Source organism: Ostrinia furnacalis, unplaced genomic scaffold (assembly GCF_004193835.3).
Source record: "Ostrinia furnacalis isolate ACB-3 unplaced genomic scaffold, ASM419383v2 OfSCF0067, whole genome shotgun sequence".
In the NCBI taxonomy this organism is placed as follows: domain Eukaryota; kingdom Metazoa; phylum Arthropoda; class Insecta; order Lepidoptera; family Crambidae; genus Ostrinia; species Ostrinia furnacalis.
Genome location: NW_021130306.1, coordinates 26,887 through 41,577, shown reverse-complemented (window position 1 = coordinate 41,577; position 14,691 = coordinate 26,887). Strand labels below are relative to the sequence as shown.

Sequence of the window (14,691 nt, the reverse complement as noted above, 5' to 3'; positions counted from 1 at the left end):
TGACATACGGTTTCAGTCAAGGTCAACCTATATGATGTTTACGTGATTTTCGTTAAATTCCCTCCAGTATCCTCACACAGAAGTCACACATGAACCAATAAGAAATACCACTCTAGTTCTTGAGATCATCACACTAATATTATAAAGGCGAAAGTTTGTGAGTGTGTATGTTTCTTACTTCTTCACGTCTAAGCTAGAGTGATTTTAATAAAATTTGGTATGGAGTTAGCTGACACTCTGGATCATTTGGCTACGTTTTACCGCGGGTAACACCGCGGGGCACACTCTAGTTTAAGCAATAAGGCACACTTGTNACACTTGCAACTTTTAATTTTGAATGGCTCCTTCTTATTCAACAGCTTCTTGCAGCACAAGAACATAGGTACAAAACAGATTACGGAAGTTTTGAGTACTTTAGCTCGCACTCCTTAACCTCGAGGTCATGAATTAAATGATCCTAATAAAATGAACTGAACTGATCCTAACAAAAATTAAAGTTTTACTAGCTCAATTTATAAAATAAGCTTTATTACTAACTTCTGGCTAGGCTAGGTAATACAGAAAATCTTAATCGGTTGTTGAAACAATATTAATCAGATGCTGATAACCTCTACATATTATATGTACCTATAGCAAAGCGTATCGCGAATATTACTACCAGTTTTAATTAAACTGACTCTGATTAGCTGCGTATTTGCAGCAATTTTGTGGTTGACTAGTAACGGTTGGAAGAGTTGAATTAAATAACTTTGCTTCAAGGACTAAACCTATATTTTACGGGTGTGGGTACAAAGTACATTATATAGGAATCCCAAACCTATCTGGGCACCATACTTCCATAAAAGATCAAATCCTCCATTTGCATCTGGTGAACTAGAAGGTCGCTTTTCTGCAATGGGGATCGAATGACCTGTTGATAATGATTGTGTCCACAATAATTATGGTTCAAAGAGAACACTCTATAAGTTGTTATTTCCAATCGGTTTATTAGTACAGTGAACAACCGACAAATTGCAAGCAATTCCAAGTAATTGCATGATTCAACCAACATCATCTCATTAGTAAATTTAATAAGCGACCATTACCTCGTATTGTACTCGTACAGTCATAGAACGTGACGACAGAATATGTATTTAGTATGTCATTATTCAAAGAATATTTTTATAGCCTAGATTCGTTAGGTATAACATACCTATTTTAATACAGAATGTTTATGTACACCACATTTACTATTGAAATAAAGCGACTGATTAATTGTCCTGAGGTCATGACTGTCTTCGTCCATTTTATGAAGTTAAGATATTTTACCAAACAAAAACATATAACCCTAGATTTTGGTATTTCTAACCCTAGATTCTGTTATTTCAATTTAGAGACCATATAGGAAACCAACGAGGAAATTAAACGTTGTTTTTGGTTAGGATCGATCAATATTTCCTGTTCAATACTAATTTATTGCGACTTAAATGGAATTTAAAAGCAGAAGAATAATACAAATCAATAAAAACACGAATACAAAATAATTTATTGAGACGAATCACAAATCACATCTTAAAGATTCACACTTATTCCCCTCTCTACTTCTCAATTTCGACATGAACATAACTGGTACTTACGTATTAACATAATCTTAAGACTATTTTGGTACACGTTTTAAATATTAACCTCTATCAGAACTAAGGATACAATTATAACGACGAGCACAATGATTCACTTATCGTCTAGCACTTCCACAGTAGATGCACTGCTTGCATTGTCATTGTCTTTGTCCTTTTGTTCTGTTACATTTTCTTCTTCTTTCTTAATCGGTGTTTCAGCAATATCAGTCTTCAAGGAATTTATCGTGCCTCGATCCTCCACATTATCCTGGCCTTCGCTCTGGCTGATCTTCATCTTTTTGCTCTTGGAGTTGCCCATCTTCAACCAACTTCACATAAAACTGTTCCAATCCACGGGATAATCCAGCAGATAGCGGATTATAATTAAAGTACAACGTTTGATAAACGTGATAACGGAGCGGCGGGCAAAGTGAAAGCGAATCAACAACTGGCGTCAAGATTGTTAGTCAAAACATATAAATGCAGTCACCTATATGATAAGGCGGCAATGACACATTTGCCCGTACGTAAGGACGATGGCACATAAAGCTGAACACTGAGGGATTTTATTTATTGGTAATAAGAACGATTTCGCAACAAAATATGTAAAGCCTGATGTGCTGTGGAATGTTCGTTACATTGACCGGATGGAAGTTCGTCATACATTGCGGACCGCATGAGCGTATAGCGAATTGGCGACGCAAATGGAGTGATAACAAAATGCGAAGATGTTGCAAATATTTTAAACGTCGGTCTATTCTAATTAAACATTGTAGAATGAATCGGTCTTGTCATTGAGTTTCTTTGTATGACTACTTACTTTGTTTTTTGATGAATATGAACCGGTTAGGTACTTTTTCTTGAAATACTACAATGAAGACTAAAATAAAAACATTTCGAGAAATAGTATAAGAGTGAAAAAGCCACACTCTATGACATCATTTTGAAGTACATTTACGATTTAACATAACATCTGTACAAATAGAATATTCAAGAAAGTATAATAAAGATTTAACGTACTAGTAAGTAACTATAAGTTACCTACTTATTTTTTTTTAAATAAAATGTACTTTCTTATGACAGTGACAATGATCTGTCATATGCTCAATAAACATACCCTCTTTTTTGCAAAGTGGTAATTAATAACACGCCCAGATTCCATAACTAATTGCGACAGCATTATACAATGACGTCATTGATAACAGCCATGCTCGTACACCATGGAGGCAAATTGGAGGATATTCTAAATATAGAATTCGTTGTGAAGTTAGACCTTTATGTGCCAGCCAACAACAAGGATTAATATAGGAAGACGAGTCATGACTCATGCGCACAGCTCAATGACACGACATGCAGTGACTTCACCGAATAAACACAACAAATTCATCTCTTGAGAAACGATGCATCCTCTACTAAACTATCTAGATGATAACAGTACCTACAAATCAGCACGAATAGAAATGGCAAAAAAGGCTGAATACCTAATATTAGCATTTAATTGAATAGTTACTAGACTAGAATAAAACAAAATTATTTTTTCATCATTAACTGTAGAAATCCGAACAAATCAACTTAGAGATGTTCTAGGATAATAATAATATGTTCGGTGTGATTGATTCTTACGAGTATTACATCACTCTTTACTCCTGCCACGTGAGTAAGTGCTCCTGGGTCAAAATAATAAGAGATTATAGATAAAAATGAAAAGTAAGCCAAATATTTGTGATATTATCAGCATTCATTCCAACATTGGGATATAACACCAAGGCACCTAAATTAATCTGATCATTCATCATCATTAATCTTTTAATGCTTAAATAGTTGATATCTACCGATAACTAAACTTGATAGTTATTCTGTCTGCCACAATACTTTATCCTAGATTAGGGCCATGTCAACATTTTGATGGTATTTCTTCAAATTCACAAAAAAAAACCGAATTTCATAAACTACAGCACGCAATGACGCTTATTGATTAACGACAATAATTAATAAGTGATACAATCTATGTTGATGATGTCCTAAATTGTATGACCTTATAATTATCAAAATTACATTATTCTCATTACTGATGACCTATTAAGGGCAGGAGTATTTATAGGAACATTTTAACGTCAATAAATCACATCGATATACTTTCTTGTGTCAGCACGTCACGCAATCTGATAAAACAACCTCAAGGTAAATTTTATTTATTTGCTATCATTGTAATGGTGTTTTTCTTTTTCGAAAAGGGGTTCTATTTTCTTTTGTTTTATTTCTTTTACTTTCTTTTGTGCCAGTTTCTTTTTTATCTAATGTTTTGTTGTTTTCTAATTCTATATCAAATTCTTTTGTTTCCAGACAATGTCGAAGCTAGTGTTCGTGGCACTTTTGGCTGTATTCGCCATGGCAAATGCTCGAGGAATTATCGCAGAAGGCAACGATACAAAAAATAATGTAAGTTCACATTCTAACGTCCCTGTAACCCCTAACCAACATTGTTGTTATGTCGGCGAACTGTATAAAAACAATGTGAGATTCAATTGCTAGAAATAGCGGCAGCGGTGACCCTCGGGTGTTATGATGTTATGAGAATCACAGTAGTACGATAAACTGCGTTAAGCATGTTTATCTTTGATTCGATCCTTATACTCGTAGAACTTTTCTTAGGTGCTTTGGATCTGGACTATTTTCTGGTTTTATGGTTAAAATTATTATTATTTGTATAGTCTAGATTAATGTTGTATTCATTATTCTAAATAAAATTTGCGTTTGTTTACAGGATATTGTCTCACTTGAAAAAGAAAGCAGAGTTTTGCTGGAAGTACCGTAAGTAAATCAATTTTACTGAAAAAAATCTTTGTTGATTTTATAGATTTTTGTCGTCATCTTTTTTTTTGTTCATAATTAGGACCTAATGAATCTTTTTCTTTTACAGATTGATTGGAAAATTAATTTACAAATCATTCAAAGTTGTATGGTTTTTGCTAACTACATTCTGCTCAGTGGTCGACTTTAAATTGGTTAGTATGCCTTTTGTCTTCACTTATCTTATAATTCTATCTGTTGCTTTGCTTGGTGATAATATTGTAGACTCGAAAATAAAACGTCGTCACCGAACACGGTCATTGCAATTTAATACTTACCAAGATCTTTGATAAGCTTTTTAAAAATGAATGCAATTTTTGGAAATAAATTCAATACTTATTTGGTAATAAAATATGCAATATTTGGAAATATTATATGCAATTTTCGCTTACAATTTGTTTTTTCTTTCAGGCGGCTTTGGCGCTCGCTGTGAATCTGGCTCTCTACCTCTTTAGCAACTGCTATCCTCTGATTGCAGGGGCAGTCCTCATGTTCGGATTCTGTAAGGTGACTGGTCTATGTAACAAACATTATATCTATGAGAAAACCGACTCATTGGCTTATGCTTCTGACCATTTGGATTTGGGAACGTTGAAGTATGGAGGCCTTTAAAGACCAGTTATGCCTTTAGATTAAGACTAATTTATTTGACGACTGATGTACATAGTTAAATACAAGTGTTAGCCATATTTAATTTATTAAAATAAACGTTTAAACGATATTTGATTCTTTTATTCTTATAAACCTATCTTAATAAAACTTTTACTTTGCACTCCTACTTAACTCAATATTTTTTCTTTAAATTAGGCAACATTAAAAAAAATATTAGGGGATGGGTGATCGTTCTACCTACATAATAGGTACGATTATGTTCTGCACTGCATTCTATTACTCATATAATGAATCACTCATTCATCACTATGTGCATCCAATGATACGTCTAAATAACGTCAAGGTAAATATATGCGTACAATGCGTACATAGCTCATTGGAAAGAGATTAATTCTCCACTTTAGCACAAAATATAACTTAGTAAGATGAAGTGGTTGTTACAAAATGTATCTCTGACTCACCAGAGTACTCAAAATACAAAACAGTATAGGTAATACTTTCCTAAGCAATACTACAAGTGAAGCACATAAATATACCTACTGCTTATGCACATTGACTTCACAAAATCACAGCTACCAGATATTTTTGTACAAAGAGACCCTTTGTAATTATTATCGACCATTTGGATCTCCAACAGATCACTTTAATGAAATCACATACTTCATCTTATTACTTCATGAGAAATACCCATACTTGCTTAATGCTAAACTATCTGAATTAATCATTTTAAACTCCGTAACTCTAGCTGTCTGTTAGGTTTTTTAATACTAAGGCTGGGTTGCACCATCTTACTTTAACTTTGACAAACGTCAAAAATCTGTCAAACTCCATACAAAAACCACCGGTTATCGTTATAGTTACGGTCAAAGTTAGGTTTTGGTGGTGCAGCTCAGCCTTAGATTGGACTTCACAAGAGGAAATTACTTAAAGGATGAAAGAAGAAATTAAGTGCGCGACAAAATGTTTTCTATAAGATTCTGAAATCTTATCACATGAAGCTACGCAGAAATTAGCTGTAATTATACCTGTGCACTGTTCTCAAAGCCTTCATTATCTTACTATCCTACTAATATTAGAGGTATAAAAACGATAGTTCGTGTAGATTTTGATAAAACTTTACAGTATTAGGTTGTAGTCAGGGTTCGAAAATATCCTTATGATATTACGTAGATCTGTAACAAAATTCACGCGGGTCAAGCTGTGGGCAAAAGCTTGTAGATTTTAATATGAATTGACAACGAGAATAGTATCCGAAGACCGAAATTAATTTCTTTTTACTGTTACTGTGTGTGTGTAATTTACATATTTTTCAGTAAAACTATACGCAATTTGACACGATTTATCGACGCTTTACGATGGTTCTATATTGGCTCACATAAAATTCTAAATCCTATTCTTTGTCTTACTACCGATTTGTGTTCATAATAATCTTTCTTCATAATTTTATTTTTCATACTTTTTTTATTCATACATAGCTGACCCGGCGAACTTCGTACCGCCTTAGCGTAGAGATTTTCTTAATATTTTTTTCCGTAAGAACCATCCTTGGACTTCCACAAACATTTAAAAAAAAGAATTATCGAAATCGGTTCAGCCGTTCACACGTGATGCCGTGACAACGCGAAACGGGTTTCATTTTTATTACTACCATCGGAGCTCATAACAGTTAGTAATCATAATTTTTTTATCAATACTGTTACTACCAAGAACCATTTAAAATACATAATTTTTATTTTCAGATCTTTTTTCTTCATAACATTCATTGATCATATTGTTTTAATTAATAATGTTGTTACTAAGAACATACTTCAACTCATAATGTTGTTGTTCAGAATAATTTACTTTATAACAGACATACTCGTATCTTTAAAAAAATCATATATAATTTAATAGAGTAGATAAGCATGCAGAGCATGCAGCATGAAAGCAAGCATGCAGCATGCATTGGTATCTCCTCGTCTCCGGCGCTGCGGGATGTGCAGCCCTTCCGCCCTTGCGTAACGAGGCTCAGGCACCCACGCTTGCTTCCGCAGCTTCGGCTTTTTGGATCGCCATCGGCGCCTTCGGCGCCTCGGCGACCAGCCTCAGCCGCTCCAGCTCACCCGGGCGCCTGAGCCTCGTTACAGCGGGCGAGGGCTGCCCTCCCTCCGCGCCTCCGGCTTTTAAATTACACTCTAGGGGTAGGGCAGACAAGACTACGTGGAGTCGGTTTTGCAGCGATTCGTTTCTGTCACGTTAGTTTTGTGGCACAAAATATTGCCTGTTTTGGACCATTTCAAATTAATTTAATGTTAAAATACGATTTAATACGAATATAGACATCATGATTTTCAATAATATGGATAAATACACTTATGAGTAATAAATTTATGAAAACAAATATTAGGATACATCACATTTATGAATATTATAGTTATTTATTCGAATGATTATGAGTTTCGATCATTAGTATAGAAAAATATATGAAAACAAATATTAGTAAAAACTAAGTGTATGATTAGTGATATTATGAATATCAATGATTATGTTTTTAAATATGTAGGTTTTAAATTTTTTATGAAGAATGATCATTATGGTATCAAATTGTATGAGAAATATTTTCGGACCTCCAATGATAGGAATTGAAAAGTTATGTAAGAAAAGGCGCTACCCTTTACGATTTACAGATTGTTAATTTCTGTATTTTTACCACTAGAAGTATTCGTTAATTTTTATCGATAAAATCCTAAGTGGCATAAGCTTTGATAATAATTAATTTTGATAATTAGTTTACCTAGTAGTAAATCAAACACTAGGTAACTAGTTATTGCCTATCTTGGAATACAACTAATGCTAGCCACATACCTACTACTCTTTCTACTCAACTACGAATATCAAGCACACACAACACTGGGTCTGAGTATTTTATTGAAAAACCAATCGATAGATTTGATATAAAGGTTGTTCTTGTCAAACTTGAGGTTTAAAACTTTGTAATGAATCCATATTGGAGCAAAAATTCATAATTTTAACATGGAACTTTTAATTGATAGTTTTAATTAATAGTTTTTTCTATGTTAGGGTTATTACACATTATGTAAGCGGGCTGGATTTTTTTTTCTCTCCTAAAATGTAGTGCCCGACAGGGTTCATAATTGTATCTTACCTTACCAATAACACCTTTTGTAAACAATATGGAAGCAATAAACTATTGAGTATTAATTGTTAGTTCGGTGGTATTTTTTGAACGACAAAGCGGACCTAAATAAATTAATTACAGTTCAGTTTCACTGGCTTTTTTCCGAGCACTCATCTACATATACAATATTCGATTCGACTTACATATTCGATGTATTTTACGGCCAGCTGTACCGATTAATGCTGGGCTATGTATGTAGCAACCCTTAAAATAGCATGGTAGACCACTAACCGAATGGAATTCGATTCAATAATTTTATCACACTCTCAAATTCATAAACTAATTACTTATATAATTTAATCTACAATAATAGACATTATGATTCACGTAATATGAATGATGAATGCTAATACAATCTCGAATATTGAGTAACGACATTAATTTATAAATGTTAAAGTATATTAATGAGGTCCTTAAATCTAATTGTTAAATAGGTACTTAGATTAATTCAAATTATATATCATTAACAATGAGCCTACGAAAACTTGCGTATTTAAGGGAACTTTTTGACTAAAGTAAATCAAATCCACTCTATATTCCCTAGAGTCACTATCTACATTACTATTTTATTTACTCGCAACTTTGTAAAATAACCTAAGGTAAGATTATCTTCCATTCTTTCTTTTACTCTCTTTTATATTAAAGTCGTTGTTCGTACTTTGTTTAATATTACAAATTCTTAATCTTTTGTTTTTTTTTCCAGAAAATGTCAGTCCAGAAGATATGGTTCTTCATAATCTTCGCTGTGATCGCCTCGGCGAAAGCTCGTGGGATTACTTCAGTAAGCAGTAACATTAATAATGTAAGTTAACAAAGAAAGTTAATTTTATAAGCATATTATGAGTAGCATCATAGTAGCATACAGCTTTTAAGATTCCATGTTGGATTACTTAAAAAAAACTTTACCAATTCTTTCTTTTAAGCTAAAATACTTCACAAAGTTTTCTACATTACATTACCTACCTAAAAACCTTGTTCTTTACAGGAAATTATCCCACTTGAAAAAGAGAGCAGACTTCTACTGGAAACTCCGTAAGTAAACACTTAATAATTTTAGCCAATGTATGTATTATCATTTTCTCTCTGAGAATCTTCATTGATGGTTATTTTTATTATAGATCGGTTGGAGTCATAATTTTGAAGTCATTAAAGGCCGCGTGGTTCTTGCTGTCTACATTGTGTTCCGTCGTGGATTACAAATTGGTATGTATCCTTATTTATTAATAGTCTAATGCGCGTTTTCACCATCAATCCCTAATTTTTAAGTGACCCTATGAAAACAAAACTCCTGTTAAATGTTACCATAGGGGTCACTTAAAAATTAGGGATTGATGGTGAAAACAGGCATAAGATTTCTATTCTCCATGGTTTATTATAATCTCTAACCACTTATTTTGATTTCTAAATGGTATAAACAGTTGTAAGGGAGAGAAATCAGTCATCACGACGTCAAACCCAATAAGATAAAATATACTTCTATTTGAAAAAAAATACTAACAGTTTCTTCTACGATATTTATAACTAAGTATTTCTATTACTCAAGTACAAGTACCATTCAACAAGCTCTCTCTCGTATAGTTGTCTTTTCTGAAGCACTGTGATATTTATTTTTATTTCTTGTTTTCAGGCAGCGGCTGCTCTAGCTGTGAATGTAGCCCTCTTCCTATTCAAGCACAGCTACCCGCTCATAGTTGGCGCAGTAGTCGTGTTTGGCTTCTGCAAGTTGACCGACAAATGCGGTTTTGGTTATATCGCCGAAAAATTTGACAATCTGTCGTATGCTGCAGAATATGTGGGTATTGGAGCGTTGAAGTATGGAGACCACTATTGAAGACCAGTACACGATTTATTGCGATAGTTTTTAGAATAGGTTAGTTATAAGATTGTACATAATGTAATATTAATTGGAATGTTTATTTATTGAACAAAAAATAAATTTTAAAGAACAATATTTTTATATCTTTTATTCCACTAATCACACTTCTTTGTACTCATTGAATTTACACAGTAATCTGCGTAAATTCAATAATGCGAACAATTACTTTTTTTAGGGTTCCGTAGCCAAATGGCAAAAAACGGAACCCATATAGATTCGTCATGTCTGTCTATCTGTCCGTCCGTATGTCACAGCCACTTTTTTCCGAAACTATAAGAGCTATACTGTTGAAACTTAGTATGTAGGTATATTCTGTGAACCGCATTAAGATTTTTACATAAAAATAGAAAAAAATCAATACAGTTTGGGGGTCTCCATACTTAGAACTAAAACACAAAAATCAAAGAAATACGTGTGGAGTATCTATGGACAGGTCTTCAAAAATGATATTGACGTTTCTAATATCATTTTTTTCGAAATAGTTTCAGTTCACTTCCAAAGTGGTAAAATGAGTGTCTCTAACTTCTAAAATAAGATAATTATAAAACTAAAAAAAATATAATAATATAGGTACATTACCATCAAAAGTACCAACGAAAATTGGTTTGAACGAGATCTAGTAAGTCATTTTTTTTTTAAATATTTTTAAACATTTTAAAGTTACTATCTACTCCTTTCTTCATGAACGCGTAGAAGTATTAAATTCTTATCAAATATTCAGGTTTATAGTACCTTTAAGATGTAACAAATTCAAAGTTATATACCTACAGGTTTGTACGGAAACCTCGGTGCGCGAGTCCGACTCGCACTTGGTCGATTTTTTTTAATTTATTTACATTACACAATATGACTTTAAAAATTCATAAAAATTCATAAAATAAATTTTTAAATTTTTAATTTTTTTTTAAACTTTCTAATCTATACTTATAATAAATCTGTAGGTCAATTCTGTACATGAAATATATTTTCAAAATAACTATCAGGGGGTCATTAGTGATCGATACTGATGTCAAAATAGCAATCAGTAAAATTTTTGTCTGTCTGTCTGTCTGTCTGTCCGTCTGTATGTTCCTTATAGAAACAAAAAAAAACTCGACGGATTTTAACTAAACTTGGTACAATTATTCTTCATACTCCTGGTCAGGTACTTAGGAATTCCCACGGGAACGGGAATTAGCGGGAAAATCCTTTTGTATGAAAAATCTAAACCGCTTAAATTAGACGCTTGAAATTTGGCATATTGCAAAATTCCCACGGGAACGGGAGTTAGCGGAAAAAAACATTTGTATGAAAATATCTAAACCGCGTAAGATAGATGAAGGGGGTAAAACGGGATCCACGCGTACGAAGTCGCGGGCGGCCGCTAGTTTCAAAATAATATTACAAAAATGCAAATTATTTGTTTTAATTTACTCAAAATTGTTTTCAAAGTTTAGATAGTTTGAGTCAAAGATTGCTACTTGGCATTAAGTGCACCTTTCCTTTCGTAAACTAATAAACTCATGGTTTCTTTATCATACAGAAAATAATAGAAAAACCTTACGTTACATTAACTGTGTAGTTGACATCACTCTAACCAATAATTCCAAATCATAACTTCTTTAATAACACTTCGTTTTAGCCCTGGTCCTATACATATAAATTACAGTTAATAATAATTACATTGACTATTAACTTTGCGAACTTACGGCTCCCTGTGCGATTGAACTTAACTATGGAGAAAGAGCATTCCAAAAACATTTTCATGTAAAATGATGGCAAGATGTGAGCATAATGGCTCGCACTATGAAAAATGCTAAAAATTATCAAATCTCATGTAGAGCCAAGAAGCTCTACAAGCCCTAACTATACTTAAATACACCTATAGAGACTTGTTCCCACGGAGACATTCCGTTTTTTGCAGGAACTGTTTTTTGCAGAGTCCTGTTTAGTAGAAATACCTAACATATAACCTATTTTGAAATAACTGTTCTCACAAACATCCCGTTTACAGTGTCCCGCAAAAAACCGATCCATTCGTATACATACCTAATGATCCTTTCGTATTGTAATTTCAAATACACATTACGTGTGTTAAAATCAAAATCTTTGGTTTTAATTTAGTTGAGTATTGAAGAAGGAAAGGTAAGGAAGGAACTTTGACCTAACAATCAGATTAGAATGTTTAAATTATATTAGTGTAATAAAGATATTGTCACTAAACTCACTAATTTTTAAATCGATTCCATATTTTATCTCAGTAAGTTACCTACAATATTTAAACCGTATTTATTAGCTCATGACTGGGTTTCTTGAAAATGTAAGACCAAAAGAATTTAATTTAAATGGAAAACCTTTAATTTTTTTTAAATCAAAAAGATTCGAATAAGGTACAACAACAACTAAATTAAAAAGAGAAAATAATTTTAAATAAATAATTTATTAAATAAATAAATCGTACAGCTAAACTAACTTAAAACTAGTACGCGGACGACCGATTCCGTATCGCCTTCCCCTTCTTCTCGGCGTACTTCTCAATCGCACTGACGAAGAAGTTCTCAGCAGTCTCCAAATATTCAGGAGTCACAAAGCTCCTCAGCTGGGACACTGGCACGTACTCCTCATAGTTCAGGCTGCATTTGCCAGTGATTTTGCAGAAACCAAGCGCGGCGGCAGCACCGACTACGATGATAATGGCGTTGGAGACCAGCCATTCGATGACGAAGACGCCGACGCTCAGAGCTGTGGACTGAAAGATGATGATTAGGGTGTGAACATAAAATCTGATTATGATGATGAGGGACTCAAATTCGTAAAAGATGAGATATATTTTTACGAATTTGAAAAAGAGCTAGGCTAAAATAATGGTAGTATTAAAATAGGAAACGGAATAAACACACATGAGAACCATTTGGATCAAGACTAAATATTAGGTCAGTAGAAATCGGGGAGTAAAAGGATAATACAAAACATACTAAAGCTAAAAGTAAATATGACACTTACAAACTTATTTCCGACTAGTGCGTTGATGACGTCTAGGATCAAAAAGGCAGGCACGTCAGGGAGAGTCCGAGATATCTGCTGATTCGAACTGTTGGTATTGTCGTGGGGAGGATAGTCTAGTTCCTACAAATAGAAGAAAACCATTAGTATTCACATAATTTAACAATCATAGCAGCAGATACAGTATTTCAAGCCAAACACGTGGTATCTTAAATAAAGGAGATACTTACATCATTGTCAATTGTGGGAAGTTTTGGGGTAGGTCCAGCAAACACTACTCCGAACACAAAGCATAGGGCGACCAATTTGTGCATCATCTATAAAAAATACATTTTATTAGAAATACAATCATTACTGCCAAAAAGCTTGTAAACATTATTATTGATAATGGATTATCGAATATTGTATCATGTGAGTTTTACATAATTGCTGATAAGTAAAACGGAACGAATTCCAAAATTATGATAGCACGCCAAATTGCATTTGCATCAATGTTATTTTCTTTATCTATCAGTATAACTGATAAAGTAGAAAATGTATGATGGTAATATCAAAGGTGATATTTGGAACTCAATGGTACAAAAGGTTCATTTCAAACCAATCAAAATTTTTTGAAGATGAAAAGGTAGAAATATTATTTTACTTTTTAAAGTAGAGCGATTCAAAAGAGCCAGTAATATTATTATAATAGTCAAAGTAGACTTTGCTTACCTTGATTTATTTGTAGATGGTGATTGCACTTATGATAATACCTTGTTGTACTACTGAAGTCAGGACAGGTACTGATGCCAGTAGGAACACTGCTCTGCTTTTTAAACCAAACCCAAGTAACTTACATTAAGGATCATTTGTTAATAATTATGCAATTACCTAATACGCATGACGTATTATTCATATGACGTATTAAAGTAACGAATATCCTAATGACAATTTTCTAAAATCATTACCTGAATTAAAAGTATTTCATTAGCACAATTGCAACTTTCGCATAATTAGTTAATTTATGAAAAATGTGTCATGAATTCCTTATATTTTTACAATATTTTATTTAGCTTGTGTGTAATTTTTACTAGCTCCCAAGCTCGAATAGACTGAAAGGAGCATGCCCGTTTGCCGGTCCATAATTATTGTATGTATATAGGCTACAAATTATTTTTCAATTTATAATTCATTATACACTTTTTTAGTATTTTATGTTTATCTTGTGCCACGAAAAATTTTAGTAAAGTATAGCTTGATTCTTGTGCTAGTAGGACAGAGTTTTGTTTCACTAACTTCGAGCCTTTACAACCTCAAGGCGCCTCCTTTGACTTGGAATTGTTCGAAAACCCCTGTTCATAATTCTTTATATTTTTTTCTGTAGTATCTCTAGAATATTTCCAATGCATTTTCGCATATTTTGTAAAGACGCACGCTGACGCAAAGTGAGACGAGTTCACATAGACTTAAGGGCAATCTCTTTTGATACTCATGCATAAACCTGATGGCAATGTACCTACATAATAATAAGTTGAGATGAGATGCTACTACCACGGCCAACTACAGACCACCCAACCACCTTTAATGTAACTATGATGTCGAGGTCATAAATTTTG

General features: G+C 33.2%; 3 protein-coding genes across 3 annotated transcripts; 2 read left to right on the top strand and 1 right to left on the bottom strand.

The window, feature by feature from the left end:
- The first annotated feature begins 3,671 nt into the window (after positions 1 to 3,671).
- Positions 3,672 to 5,169, top strand: LOC114362648 (uncharacterized). Its single transcript, XM_028318147.1, has 5 exons — positions 3,672 to 3,779; positions 3,942 to 4,037; positions 4,363 to 4,409; positions 4,519 to 4,603; positions 4,860 to 5,169. Exons 2-5 carry the CDS (start codon positions 3,945 to 3,947, stop codon positions 5,058 to 5,060), a joined length of 426 nt encoding a protein of 141 aa, XP_028173948.1. The 5' UTR covers positions 3,672 to 3,779; positions 3,942 to 3,944; the 3' UTR covers positions 5,061 to 5,169.
- A 3,573-nt stretch (positions 5,170 to 8,742) lies between these two features.
- LOC114362719 (uncharacterized) lies at positions 8,743 to 10,073 on the top strand. Its single transcript, XM_028318267.1, has 5 exons — positions 8,743 to 8,837; positions 8,942 to 9,040; positions 9,224 to 9,270; positions 9,357 to 9,441; positions 9,866 to 10,073. Exons 2-5 carry the CDS (start codon positions 8,945 to 8,947, stop codon positions 10,067 to 10,069), a joined length of 432 nt encoding a protein of 143 aa, XP_028174068.1. The 5' UTR covers positions 8,743 to 8,837; positions 8,942 to 8,944; the 3' UTR covers positions 10,070 to 10,073.
- Positions 10,074 to 12,514: 2,441 nt separating this feature from the next.
- Positions 12,515 to 13,914, bottom strand: LOC114361962 (uncharacterized). The gene is made up of 4 exons (XM_028317230.1): positions 13,808 to 13,914; positions 13,327 to 13,413; positions 13,097 to 13,219; positions 12,515 to 12,842 (listed from the first exon to the last, which is right to left on the bottom strand). The coding sequence occupies exons 2-4, from the start codon at positions 13,411 to 13,413 to the stop codon at positions 12,573 to 12,575; spliced, it is 480 nt and encodes a 159-aa protein (XP_028173031.1). The 5' UTR covers positions 13,808 to 13,914; the 3' UTR covers positions 12,515 to 12,572.
- Between the last annotated feature and the right edge of the window lie 777 nt (positions 13,915 to 14,691).